The sequence below is a fragment of the Diospyros lotus genome, chromosome 13 (genome assembly GCF_014633365.1).
Source record: "Diospyros lotus cultivar Yz01 chromosome 13, ASM1463336v1, whole genome shotgun sequence".
Taxonomy (NCBI): domain Eukaryota; kingdom Viridiplantae; phylum Streptophyta; class Magnoliopsida; order Ericales; family Ebenaceae; genus Diospyros; species Diospyros lotus.
In genome coordinates, this window is record NC_068350.1 from 34,453,215 (window position 1) to 34,467,247 (window position 14,033).

The 14,033-nt window shown below is 35.0% G+C and overlaps 2 protein-coding genes and 1 long non-coding RNA gene across 3 annotated transcripts; 1 reads left to right on the forward strand and 2 right to left on the reverse strand.

The window, feature by feature from the left end:
* Positions 1-1,267: 1,267 nt before the first annotated feature.
* Positions 1,268-3,444, reverse strand: LOC127788493 (uncharacterized). The gene is made up of 3 exons (XM_052316832.1): positions 2,698-3,444; positions 2,532-2,615; positions 1,268-2,453 (listed from the first exon to the last, which is right to left on the reverse strand). Exons 1-3 carry the CDS (start codon positions 3,399-3,401, stop codon positions 1,436-1,438), a joined length of 1,806 nt encoding a protein of 601 aa, XP_052172792.1. The 5' UTR covers positions 3,402-3,444; the 3' UTR covers positions 1,268-1,435.
* Positions 3,445-6,059: 2,615 nt separating this feature from the next.
* LOC127788496 (uncharacterized) lies at positions 6,060-9,410 on the forward strand. Its single transcript, XR_008020408.1, has 2 exons — positions 6,060-6,215; positions 9,278-9,410. It is a non-coding gene; the product is annotated as an uncharacterized LOC127788496 (long non-coding RNA).
* LOC127788492 (uncharacterized) lies at positions 8,360-12,394 on the reverse strand. The gene is made up of 8 exons (XM_052316831.1): positions 11,332-12,394; positions 11,103-11,235; positions 10,795-11,010; positions 10,395-10,550; positions 9,942-10,191; positions 9,298-9,698; positions 8,889-9,005; positions 8,360-8,794 (listed from the first exon to the last, which is right to left on the reverse strand). The coding sequence occupies exons 1-8, from the start codon at positions 12,345-12,347 to the stop codon at positions 8,459-8,461; spliced, it is 2,625 nt and encodes an 874-aa protein (XP_052172791.1). The 5' UTR covers positions 12,348-12,394; the 3' UTR covers positions 8,360-8,458.
* Between the last annotated feature and the right edge of the window lie 1,639 nt (positions 12,395-14,033).

Sequence of the window (14,033 nt, forward strand, 5' to 3'; positions counted from 1 at the left end):
AGAAAATTGTGTTTGCTAGTGTGGTCTACTTAGACAGTTAGGAATCGTTATATTTTTTAAGGCCAAAGTCCATCCGTGAATAGTTTCATTAAGAGGGTTAAAATACATATATACATGGTTATTTTTGCTTTGTATCCTCATGTTTTAACTCACTATGATAACTCACTATGAGGCCCTTGCTATAGCTCATTAGCTTTGGTCCTTTCCTTTGTATTGCCTGATGATGCCCTGTGTATTTGTATAGTTCATTTTGATCTATATATTTTATTTACTGATAAAAAAAAATGAACACAGAACCAAATGTTTTACTAGAAAAGAGAAAGAAGATGAACAATAAAGGGAAGGGAGGGGAGAGAGGAGCATTCACCAATTTTGGCTCACATACTCAGGCATGGCGATCTTGGTTCATTTTCAGATTCTTGGTTGTAAACAAACAAAATTTTAACCTCTACGAATTTCACATATTGTCTTCATTGCAGATAGGTAAAACATAAAGTAAAAGTAAACAAAACCTGGAAGGGAAGGGGCAGTAATTCAATACTTGCCTTCGTACGCCACAATCAGAAGATCTGCTACATCAAGAATGCAATCTACCATGGTAGATGAATAGCTAAAAGAACCACTGGGGGGTACAAATTGCAAGCAGTTGAAAAATAGAAATAAGCAAATCAATTTAACGCCCCCCAGAATACACCCACCAAAACAAAAAAAAAATCATTTAATCACATGAGCTCTCATCACATTAGCTCTTGCTTTTTGCAGAGTAGAATGTCCACCCCAGCCAGGTCTAACTCAGGCTCAAATAATGCGCCTGGGTCCTAGTCTAATAACACATTGTCACAAGCTTACATCTCAAAAACAAATCTCTTTTAGATGTGCTTGATCCAAAACTTCAAATACCTCGTAATACTCCATCTCAAATCAATATAGAAAATCATTTTCCAGATATCATTAACTCAGGATGGATATATATTGGAAATATTTTCCCATTTTGTTGGAGAAAAACATGTATCGAACAAAGAAAGATTTGAGTAGTAAAAAGGAGGAAGGAGGAGGAGATCCAAATAATTCTCTATCAGAAATCAACGTAATAGCTCTTATTCTTATCAAGTTTAAAAGAGATCCTAATAAGTTGTATTTATACATCTGATTCCACTTGAAGATACAACTGGACCGGATGCCTTCTCACAGTCTCAGGGCACGAAATTACCTCCACAAGCTGATTCTCCTGACCACGTGTAAAAGAGGGGGGGACGTAAGTCAACCTGTCAAAGTGATGCTATTTTTCCCATACATCAATTTTGTAAGTACAATCTAGGATTATGTCAACTACAACTTAGAATATTGTTCAGATGGGACTGAAGACAAAAATGATTGAATTAATGATCAAAGAGACAATCTAAGCTCGGACTAAAACTGTGCCAATTACAAATGTTCAATAAAATTCCTCATTCTGCAGTGAAGGATTACACACGTGGTGGATCCAAAAATCACACGACTCACATTCAAACGCTATGTAAGAGGAGTTTGGGAAAGGTTTGCCACAGCGGCTGCAAGGAGTTTCATCCTTCCCCTTGGGCTTGTGGACACAACTGAGAAGGTGGCAGTGATCATCCACTTTGAAGCGTCCTCCAAACTTGACATTCAAATAACGTTCAATAGGATAGATGCACGTCGGATGCAAAGATTGGTCACAGTCAACACAATGATAGAACCAATACATTGAATCAATATCGTCCTCGCAGATTGCACAGTAATACTCATCTGGCTGGCCTTTGATGGGATCATAAGTAAGAGCAAATGGATGTTTGTCATATCTATGCCCAATGGTAAATGGAAGCAAAGCGCACCCAATGCACAGCTTGAAATGGCAAGCTTCACAGACAAAAGCATAGTCAGAGACAATGTCTATGAGACTTGCTTCGCATGTATCGCAGCCTTCTGAACGTGCTCTCCTCAAGGCAAGAGTGTGGTCGTGAGCTTGGTGCTTGATTACTCGAGGAAGTGAAGCACACTTGACATCAAGGTAGAATCTACAAGCAGAGCAGCCAAAGACGAACCCGTTGCTGAACAACCCACAGCAGCCACACTTGTGGAGATGAAGATCTTGAGAGTGATATGTGATCAAGAGAAGTGGGTGCTCTGGGTGAGATATGTGTTGCAGTTCATTGGGTAAATCAGCGCACCACTCGTGAAGAGAGAAGTTGCATTGAATGCAATGATAGAATGGGGATGAGATGGTTTGTCCACAGCCATTGCATACTTGGTCATCCGTAGCCTCATCAATTTGCTTGCTGAGAAAAATTAGGGGGTGGTCTTCACTACAATGGCTGATCTTGCCAGCTTCTGTGTATCTTCCATGTAATCTAATGTTCTTAATCAGTTGGCTTATTACATCAGCAGATTCATCCGGCACGGGGAAGGTGATCAGATTAATCTCTTCTTTAGAATCCCTGAAACCACAATGTGAGAAGAGAACGTAAATACCATCAAATAACATAAAGAGTTCCAGAAGGGGAAAAAATGCTCACTTGGGCATCTCAAGTTTAGGTTTTGGCGAATCTAAAGCAGCAGAATTAGGGTCAAGTTCTTCATCAGAGTCTGTTTCGCTATCCCTGGATGAACGAAAACAAGATAAAAGTTTAAACACCAAGCAAAGGAAATTTTCACTCACATTTACAGGAGAAAAGGGCCTACTTTTTGGAATTCCCAGACTCCGATGGCACGCAATATACGTGGACGAAATACTGGCATTCCGAACAACAATAAACCCAATGCACTCTGTTCAGTTCCTCAATGCAGATTTCACAGTAAGGCCCGTAAATGTAATATTTATAGGGAATAGAATAGATGAGAGTGAGGGGGTGACGGTGGCGACGGAGATTGATACTGGTTGGAACAGAAGCACAATCTTGGTTGACCCAGAAGCCACAGGTGGTGCAGAGATACGATTCGCCCTCATGGGTTCGACCGCAAGCATCGCACAAGAACTGGGTGGGCTTGTGGATGGGAATCAACTGGTGTGCATGGCTCTCGTGCTCGACCCTGCGCCGAATACGGAGGGTAATCGAGGCGCAGGGCAGGTCGAGATTGAAGTCGCAGTTGGAACAGCGATAGATGAATGCGTTGCAGAGCGATTGGCAGAGTTCGCATCTGGTGCTCCAATGGCGGGTGGGGGGGTTGGGGAGGAGGGAGAGGGGGTGTTTGGGGTGAGAGGGATGCGTCATTTCTCGGGGGAATTCAGCGCACCATTTGTGGAGGAAGAAGCTGCACTTGCGGCAGGAATAGGAAGGGCCGGAGATTGGTCGCCGGCAGCCGTTGCAGAGAACTTTGAGGCCGCCGTCATGGTGTTCTTGAGTGAGAATCAATGGATGATCATGGCTAAAATGGAGTAGCTCCATTTTCCTCTCTTCGTTGTGTTTTGGAAGGGTAGAACATACACAAGCCCCGACCCATTTTCCAAGATGTTGGGGAAAAGGAAAAGAAGTCAAACTAAGGGTGACTTTAATTCCAAGGGTGGAATTTGCGTGTAAAGAGAAAAATTTTAAGAAATTGAATAATAGAGAATATAAATTTTTAAAAATTAGAAGTTTAAATCGTTTAATTGATATAATTTTTTATTTTTTAGTATTTGATTAATAATATTTTTTATAAAATTTGAACATTTCATTAGAATTTCGTGTTTGATAGGTATTATTTTTCATGAAAAATGATATAATTTTTATGGAATTTAATAATGAAAATATATTAAAAAATATTAAATTTTGTAAAAAAAATAAAATAATAATATATTTTAAATTAATTAAATTATTTTCTCAAAGAAATGAAACTACAAAATTTTTTTTTTGTTTTCTTAAAAAATAATTTATATATAATTTTTGGTATATTCATTTTTTATATATTTATATTTATTAATTATTAAATCTTTATCATATTCACTTTTTATAAATATATTTATATTTATTAAATAATCTGCAACCCATTCCCAGCCTGCCCTTCTCGCTCATCCCTAGTGATCGCCCATCTGCACTTTTCAATTGTCAAAAAAATTTCATCTCCTCTCCCCAAGAAATGATGATTTGAATGAAAATGCTTTCACGTGATCATTAATGGAACAATGGGTTTCTTGAAAAAAAATGACTATCAAATAATGCAAAAGTTAGAAATTAGATGAAAAATTTACCTTTTCCTTTGAAAAATATTGGCTATCAAACATGGCCTAATAGAATTATTTTAAAATTAAAAATAAAATAAACAAATAGACTACAAAATTCATTTATTACACTTTAATCTTCCTCATAACTAATAGCATAACATATCAATAATCTGAATGTTTGCCTTAACCTTCAATATAAGATTTGATTGAAAGAAATACTTGACTTAAACAGTCGAGAAATTTTTAAAAATATTATAAATTTTTTAACACAGTCCTCATACTTTTCAAATAATTTAATAAATTATCACATCAAGTTCTAAGATAAAATTTACACGGCAGAACTCGCTATTAGTGGTGGCAAGTTCTTGATACTTAGCCAAATTTTGTTCAAATGCCTCTTGTATTATCTTTAAACAATTTCTATGCTTAGAAAAATTTCAACTATTTTGAATTTGCTACTCCTAGAGTTTCTTATAATTTATTTGTTAAGTTAGTATTTGTTAACTAAGATATAGATTAAAAAAAATAAGATATAGAAAGTATTTCAGACTTTTGTTATTTTCAATATGTTTATCTGACGACCATTGAAAAAGAACAGAACGCACGTGATTTTTTATATAACATTTTTCAAATATGCTTATCTTTCCCATTCCTTAAAATAAGTATATATTGGATCTTATATATAAGAAAAAATAATATATATGTTCTCCAATATATTGTAAAAAATTTAACAAATAATTTGATAAAAATTTTAGAATGCTTTCTAAACTTATCTTGGTCATTTTATATCTTGATTCAGAAAGTATTCTAACTTTATTTTAATACAACTTTATCTTACTCATTTTAACAAATGCTATTTAAATAAAAATGCATTAGAAATCATCTACTAGTAATAGCAAGTTATGCTCGTGTGAACCCCAGAGCATAGGTTGAGCGATCGAGTAAACGATATGTCAGTGTTAGTTCAGTGGGTCGTAAGTTCGATCTTCGCCTTACACAGTGAGGTGAAACCTCATACTTGTGACTTATCTTTCCTAACGTAATCGAGGACACAAGTACCAAGAGTCGTGTAAGGACGATTATCCCTGATCATGCTCATGTGAATTTTACATAACCCTTTTTCTATTGTGGAACAGTGATTTAGATAATTTGTGATAATAATCCATATAAGTAAAAAAAAGTAGTAATGATAAAAGTAAAATTATATAAATCTTGAATTGAAAATGTCAAAGAAAAATAAGAGAATTTTAGGGAACATAGAGATTGGAGAAGAATTGAATTGGCTTTGAATTGAGTTCGATGAATTTATAACTTCCATTTGGGGCTTTTTTTATATTAAGTTGGATCCTAGTTTTGATTTGAAACCACTCAATTGAATTTTATTTTAGTTTTAATCTTATGAATCTCATCTCTATGTCGATAATATTTATATTTAAATTTTTATAATTTTTATTAAAAAATAAATTATTATACAAACTTTTAGTTATAAATATTATAATCTAAATCATTACATTAAAAATAATTAATTTATTTTTCAAACAAAGCATGGAATGTGCCCAAAAAAGAAGGCACAAATGATAGAGGAAGTAATTTGTCCCATTTGATGGGTAAAAATTTATCAAAATTATAAAATTATTTATCAAAATGATTTTTTATTAGAAAAATAAAAAATTGGTATATAATAATTTCATGTATGAAAGTGATTTTTTACTTAAAATAAAAATTATTTGAAGTAATTACTTGAAATAATGAAATTATTTTTTCATTATTTGGTATAAAATAATTTCATGTTCAAAATTTTATTTTTTACTTAAAATAAAAATAAAAATAAAAATAAAATATTTACTTAAAAAATTGGATTATTTCCGGCCCAATGTAATTCCAAAGAGCATGTGGTGTGGGCATATCCCACTAGATATTCCGAATCAGTTGAAGAAATGGAAATCTTAAGTTGCATCAAAATTTGACCAAACCCATCAATCAAGATGTTTGATTTTCTGAAACCACCCATTTCAATTAAGGCCAACTCCATGGTAATGCTTCCAAGCTCTTCACGCGGGTAAGTCTCTCTTATAAACAAGCCTTCACACCCCATTTCAATTCTGCTTTTTCTTGTTTCAACTGGGATGAATTTCACTTGTATCCAAATACACACCAGAAGTTCAAAACCGTCAATCTACGATAACGTTTTTACCTTTTCCATCGAGTCCCAGAAATGTGGAAATGGGCACTGTTTTGGGTTGCTTCTTTCCATGCGTTTGACTACTTCAATTGATTGTGCAGAAGTAATTTTTCATGCCCATTAAATTGATACAAGAAAAGTATTCGGCAAATATATATATATATATATATATGAATGTATTTTGAAGCAAATATTTGAGATCTTTGTTCATGTTTATCTTTACTGTTTATGGTATGGAATCTATGCTCAGAAATGGTCTTCTTTTGATGAACAGGCACTGTTCGATTAGGTCTAAATGGGTTTTTCTCTGTGAAAATATGAAATTGGGAGCATTCTCTTTGAGCTTGCATAGCTATTAGTTTGGATTGCAGAAGATTAGGCTGGATTTCCTAGTCAATAATAAAAATTAATGTGCATAAAATGCCAAAATACTGGAAAAAGAGTCTGTTAGAATTTGATCCAGTGGCGTTTCAGAGCTGAAAAGGGGCCTATTTCTGAATGGTGAAAGAGGCCTTATCCTAAATGCTAAACACTTTAGTAACATGGTCACCTTTCTGCAAAGCTCAACTCTTTGCTGGAGAAAGAAGATTGCGTGCTCATATAAATGGGCTGCTACTGTTTAATTAGGACATTTCCTTGTTAAAGTAATCAATTTTAACTATTCAAAAGGCTTCAGATTACAATAACATTACATGTAAGACCTAAATAACATTACTCGATTCACAATATGGCTCGTATCCAACCTTATCTCTGTGTCATAGAAGATGGATCGCTCTGGAATATGGAATGGGAACTTGGTATGCCATGTGATGCATTTGTAAGTGCTATTATTGCAATCAAGATAATTTTGAAACTATTTTGTTTTTAACAAATAAATATCTTGTAAAATAACATAACCTAGTCTACTTTTTCTCCAAATTAATTATACAAGAACATGTTTCTTGTACCATGATGATCATTTGTTTTTCCTGTCTTGACATTTCTTCAAGAGAAATGCTTATTATCCCTATGTTTTTATTTGTTATATTTGTTTTTGCCTCTTTGGAGAAGACATTGAAGTGAACAATTATGAAAAACATTGGGATTAGTAGGATTGTTAAATTCACTATATTGGAACATAAATGAACCTTGTTTTGTAACATACATACTGATTTGTAGTATGTGCCATTGAACATGCCAAATATAGAATGTAGGAAAGCAGAATAATTTCCTTCATTGATATATTACACCAAGCTTCCCAATGTAAGTACTTCGTCAAGATCCTCCTGTGTTTTAAGATAGTAATTGATCAGGATGGAAGTACGTGTAACCATTTGGCATTTACTAGCATTGAACCACAATCTCACTCGTTTGGTTTCAATCATGTCATGTGTTTTGGGTTATTTTAAGTACTCCAATATCAAGCCTTATGCTGCTGTGGTAGAAGGAACTTTTGTTTTCCTTGTTTCTTCATCAGAGACCATTCTGTAACTAATAAAATGATAGTTTTTGTTTCTGTAATGCTCCAAACCATGCATAGTGCATATGAAGTTGAAGAGGATAAGTATGCTAGTACTTAGAGAATTTATGTAGATTATACTTCACTCTTCGTAAAATTGACCAAGAACAAGATTTTATAAGAGTAACCATGGTGAGGTGGCAAGAGATTCTTATTTCATAATATATTTCTTTATTGCGAGGGTAAATTGGTGTTTATAAGGTGCTATAGAGCATTTCATATATAATATGTGAATTTTGTGCAAAGGGTATAATGAAAACCAATTACTAGACATGGGCACTTGATAATGCCAACACTATATTCTGAGATATATCCCAAACCCTTCTTTGGGTTGTTCTTTTGCATGGAGTTGTATTTTCAATGTTACTTTTAAAAGACAATTGACATTATGAATGCCATGTCACTAACCCTAACATAATTAGGACAAGGCGTAGTTGATATGATGATCCCAAACCCTTATCTGAGTTTGGAGTATTTGACATGGAAGGGTGACAATGTAACATGGAAAACAAGCACTGTCTAGTTTCGAGCTAATGTTAAAATGCTGTTTTTTATAGTTGAAAAACATTTCAAAGAATTACCAAAAAGAAAAAAAAGAAAAACATTTCAAATATGGCTAATTTTACAAGATGGCATATTCTCTTAGGTTTGTTAGAAATGTCTCTCCAATGGCTGAGTCAACCTTGACAAAAATGGCTGGATAGCCAATTGGAGCTTCTACCCAAGCTTCAGAACCTTGTTTCGCATATAGGTGGCCTGTCCAAATATGTTTCCAAGGACTTCTTTCTCCTACAGGAAAATAAACCTTCACTTTCTTTTTGCCTTTGTCAAGTACAGGAGCAACTAGTATCTCTTCGCCAACCAAAAATTGCTGATAACTCAACCTATGCACTTTTTCATCATCTGGGTAATGAAGGAATAGGTGGCGACAAACAGGCAAGCCTTTCCGAGAAGCTTCCTGCTTTAAACAACATATACATGGTCATTCTTCAGGGCAGCTGCAACATTATTCAACTTCACTGCAAAATAATATCAATGAAATTCTGTCTCACCTTAACAAGTTGAATCCTATAGAACCTCCAAGCTTTGTACACTTTTGCAAACCTTGCGAAATGTGATAAGGTCTTGTGATTTGAATAGAACTGGCTATTGCAGGATGGTTTGTTTCCCTGATTAGAAAATACTAACAAACATAAGTAACTTATAGGACCAAACAGAGACTAAGGGTAGTTTCTTCAAGAAATGCATTTGGAATTGAGATTTATTTAGTTCAATTTGTAGTTATGCACATCAAAGCTAGCTTTGGTAATACAATTTCCAAAAGAATGCTCTTCCACTAATTACCAGTTTAGTTGCGTTCAATGCTGCTACAACTACATCTATTTGTTGATATTGATGATGACGATGATGAATTAAGGATGTTACATGCTTTTGTAACCAGGTGGCACCTTTCTGACTTACCTCATGGGTCCTGAAGATAGTGGTAAATGCATTAAGTTCCATCCATCGAAGCAATAACTCCTCGCTTCTTTGATACTTGAAAAAAGGTAAGTTTACTGCACAGTAGCCACCAATGTCACTATGGTTGAAAGCATAACCTGAAAGTCCACTGCTCAACAAGCCAACTACTGCACTCTTTATCCCATCATTAGCCTGCCAGCTAACCATTTGGTCCCCTTCCCAGAATAGCATTCCCCACTTGGGGCTATTCCTGAAACCAGCCCTCATGAAGAAAACCAAGTCCTGTTCAGGATCTTCCCTCCTGTTATCCGGACGGGTGCTTTTCCATTCTTCCACAAACTCCCTGTTTATTTTGGCCCATAGCTCTGGGTATCTGTTATGGGCTGTGATGGGATCTTCACCTGAAATGGAAATGAAAATTATCTTATTTAGTTTTGATATTCTACCCATGGATAGAGATAGTTGGATGATCTCATTATTCTGACAAATTTCATTCATAAAGAGTTAAAAAATGAGAGCAGGCAAGGATGAATAGTTTTTTCATCTGTCTACTACATTGCATCTTGCAAATATAAACATAATCTTAATAAATCTTGAGTTGGCAGAATGCTTGCTTGTTGAAGAGAGAAGTTTGAATACCAAACCTGAATAGAGGGATGCATCCACGGGCAGGGCTTCACCAAAATCGGCCATCCAACCCCTGACACCATCATCCACCATTTCCTGTAAAATTTTCTTAAACCAACTTGCAGTATATGGGTGTGTCATATCCAACATTCCCACATCAAACGCTGTATTTGGAACCATGTATGTTTCTCCTTTCTTGTCTTTGACTAAGATATCCAACTTCTTAGCCTCCTCGTAGAGGTTCCTCCTGTTTGGCTTCTCATCCATCTGCCATAGGGGGTGAATTTGTCAGAAAAATCTCTACTTAGGACCAACCACAGTTTGGCATGCTTTGGCACAAAGGTGCTGGTGTATTCATTTTATTGTGAAAAGTAGATGTTGATTGGCATGCAATTCCTAGGTACTCTGATACACAATTTTGAAGAAAAATACGACTAAATTGGGGAATTAGTAAGGATGAAGATGTCCACCGGAGCTAGGCAGGGGTTGCAGTATGTCATCATCTTAATATGTGATGCACTAAGATCTCCAATTAGTTGCTGCCACCCGGAATACCTCGTTGTATCCACTTCCCAATTCCACCAAAGTTGTGATCCAATCACTGTCTTCCTCTGACCCACCCAGTCCTGCATATCGTAATTACAAGCAAAGTTCTTATCATATTCTGTTCTTTCATTTATCCTTCTTCCATATACTAGATTTTCTCAGGCTATAGAATAGGTTACTAATTTATTTTGTAATTTTTCTAGGAGTTAGTTGAGTCTAGGATATGGCTTAAAATAGACACTACGAAGGTTTGAAAAAACTTTTAAAATGGGAAAGGACAGTATCTGCCATTTAAGTGTTTCGTATCTGCACATGCTGCATTACCTGTAACCAGAATGCTGAAATAGGGACATTGTAGGCCTGCAGTTTACTCCAAACATCTCGCACGAAATCCGTGCCACCCTGCATTCCGACCACTGCACCTGATATAATCCACTCAGGAAGCTCCGGTGGTCTTCCAATGGCTTCAGTGAACCTTTCAATGAACTCCAATGGTGAATTCCCATGCAATATGCTACCTTGAACAGAGTCTCCATGTACCTACATCCTTGACCAAAACACTGAAAATGAGAAACTGCAACCATGGAAAGCTCATTAGATCTGATTAACATCCATTGATTACGAAGAATTACCTGTATTTGAACTCTGTCGTCTCTTGTCAAATCAAAAACTGAATAATTGTATCCTTCAAGGTATAGAGATTTCATCTTCGATGAAATATAAAATGGTGATGGAGCATAGGTTGTACTCCAATCTCCACCTGCCCTGCACTAGAGAATTTTTTTTTGTAAGAACTGCAGCCCTAGTGATATTAACGAATTAAATCTTATTAGTGATTGATGAGTTGGCATTTAGTCTTACCTGAAGCTAACTAAATTAGCTGCAAAAGTAATTGGTTGATCTCCTCTTCCGATCCCTTGTTCTTGAACAAAAATGGGAACCCTTTTTCCTTTGAAATCCATGTGAGAAAACTGCTCCCCAAAGCCATAGAATCTTTCATTTCTTTCACTTAAGTATGTCAAACAGACCCGGTTGAAATCAGGGCGTTCAACGCCCTTTATTATGACATTATCTTCCACTGTTGATCCAGCTGGGATAATGGCCCTTCTTTTTGGTAGACATCCATACCACCCGAGTCTGCGTCTACGGATCCGGCCCAGCTTCCGCGAGAAACCCTGGTAAGTTCCATAACTTCGTGGAGAAATTCTTTGTTGAAACTCAGAATTGGGTTTTCCAAGCTTCACTTGAAACCTTAGCTCATTGCTGCTCTTCTGATCAAATAAAATCCAATATCTTGCATAAGCAGAAACTTCTTTGCGCACAATCTTTGGGTTTTCATGAACACCAGAACTTTGGATTTTCTTCCTTTCCTTGGCACCAGAAATCACACCTGTTATTAGGACAGCAGGGAATTGGGCATCATCTAGTCCTACTTTCTGATCCAAGCCCAAAAACACGGATGAGAAATCATTATGATTATTTGCCTCTGCCCTGAAATCATCCTGACTAATCACCCTAATATCTTCAATTGTCTGGTGATTACATACCAAATGAATTCTCCTGTCCTTGATAACAAATGATCCCCTGCTTTCTTCCACCTCTGTTTCAGCCAGTGCTGCAGCAACAAAGGCCTGTCCCGGAACAGTCGACCATACAGGCCTTGTGGGCTGAGATCGGTGAGAGATTGAAAGAGATCCACCGTGCTTGGCTCGCCAACTCAACTGGAAATCCTTCCCAATGCAAAAGATTTGGTAAGGAGGCAGTTTCTGGGAATTGTATGAAAGAGTTCCTTGAATGAATGGGAGAGATCTTGGTCTGGAAGGGAAGGGGTTATTGAGATGGTTATGGTGCCTTTTGGTGATCTTGAGAGTTACCATCTTGGATTTGTGGGTTTGGAGGGACACAGATTTCTCAAGGAGACTGTGCTTTCTAAATTCTATTTATAGACAAAAAAAAAAAAAAGTTACAGATGTCAATGTCACTTGCCATTCTGGAAAAATAACAGGGATGGGCTGACTTCTTGATTTTCTCACAAGAACACGTATTCAACTATTGTTTTCCGGGGTGCATGTGCATGTGCATGCGTAATAATCTACAAATTATACGTAACGGGTAAACATACAGAAATTTATACGTGGGTTTAGTGATCTTTACCACCCACCAATAGACATAATTAATGGAGGTCGGTAGTTATTATCCTTTATGGGGGAGGAAGATGCTTTCTAAATGTCTGGATTGGAATTTGGGCTGTTAGGTGGTAAATTGAACAAGTTACCCTCATGAATTTATTCCATAAAATTTAGCATTTGCACCATGCCCCTGGATTCTTCATTTCTTTCAGGGCTACCCCATTTAATACGAAATCTTTCACAAGCTAGAAAAAGTTGCTGGGATTGAGCAAATAACCAAAAGTCCATCCAACCGTAAGCTTTGTTGCCAATATTATATATATATATATATATAATAAGTATTTTATTATATATTATTTAAGATATATTTATTATTAATTAATAAAATGTTTAAAAATGTAAATTAAAATAGAATAAATATATCTTCTCTGAGATGAGATAAGGTAGTTAAAAGGGTGGTTAGCATAATGACATTACCTATATTCTCTTTTATACCATGAAATAATAAATAATGTAACCTTCAAGACATAAGTTGAGCAGTGATATGAATAATATGTTGGTGTCAATTTGATAGGTTGTGAGTTTTATTTTTGTTTTGTGTAAGGATCAAAGGTCTAACTTATAATTTATCTTCTTTAATGTAATCGAAAATATAAGTATCGAGAGTTGTTAACGGTCGCCCCCAATTAATAAATAATGTAAATTTTAAACTTTAAGGGGTGAAACCATGTTTTTCTAGAACTTTGACGTGGCAATCTTATCTGGAAGGTCGGCCGCCACCGCCAAGTGCGGGTTAGACTTTCTTTCATTTTCTTCAATTTCTAGTTTTCCTTTTTCAACAAATTTATTATTGATTTTTATTGTGAATGAAGAAACTTGTTGGGTTGTCGGGTGCAGCCCCAAAATATTCAATGTAATCGTGGCAAATATAATTTATATTAAATAGAATTTTAAAAATAAAGTTACATTAAAATAAAAATATAATTTATCTTAAATAGAATTTTAAAAATAAAATTACATTAAAATAAAAATATAATTTATCTTGCACCTATAATGCATGAAAACTTTTCGAGAGCGTCATTTCGACGCTTTTGAAATGTTTTCATTTCTGAAATTCAAGAAACGTTTCTAAACTATTTTTATAAGTTTTCGATTTAAAAATGAATTTTCTTCCACAAATAGAGATGAAATTTTTTCGCCTCTAAATCAAAATTTTTAATATTTTTTAGAATTTATTTCTTATACATTATGAAATTTATATTTATTTTTAAATTAAATAATTATTTTTATATTAAAAATTATATTTACAAAATAGTCCCTATATTTTTTTAGTTATACATTTTTCCCATGTTTTAGTTTTTACTTTTTTAAAAAGTAATATTTATCTGTTTTTATTTTGTTTCATATCTATTTTCGTGCAAGCTAGTTTTATAC

Bases quoted from the DNA above. Each gene is read 5' to 3' on its own strand.
- LOC127788492 (XM_052316831.1), bottom strand. From the start codon at position 12,347: ATGGTAACTCTCAAGATCACCAAAAGGCACCATAACCATCTCAATAAC. The intron at 10,551-10,794 runs GTAATGCAGCAT...TACGATATGCAG, and splicing joins TTTCAGCATTCTGGTTACAG to GACTGGGTGGGTCAGAGGAA. The intron at 10,192-10,394 runs GTGGACATCTTC...CCCCTATGGCAG, and splicing joins GCAACCCCTGCCTAGCTCCG to ATGGATGAGAAGCCAAACAG.
- LOC127788493 (XM_052316832.1), bottom strand. From the start codon at position 3,401: ATGGAGCTACTCCATTTTAGCCATGATCATCCATTGATTCTCACTCAA. The intron at 2,616-2,697 runs GTAGGCCCTTTT...TCGTTCATCCAG, and splicing joins GAGTCTGGGAATTCCAAAAA to GGATAGCGAAACAGACTCTG. The intron at 2,454-2,531 runs GTGAGCATTTTT...TTGTGGTTTCAG, and splicing joins CCTAAACTTGAGATGCCCAA to GGATTCTAAAGAAGAGATTA.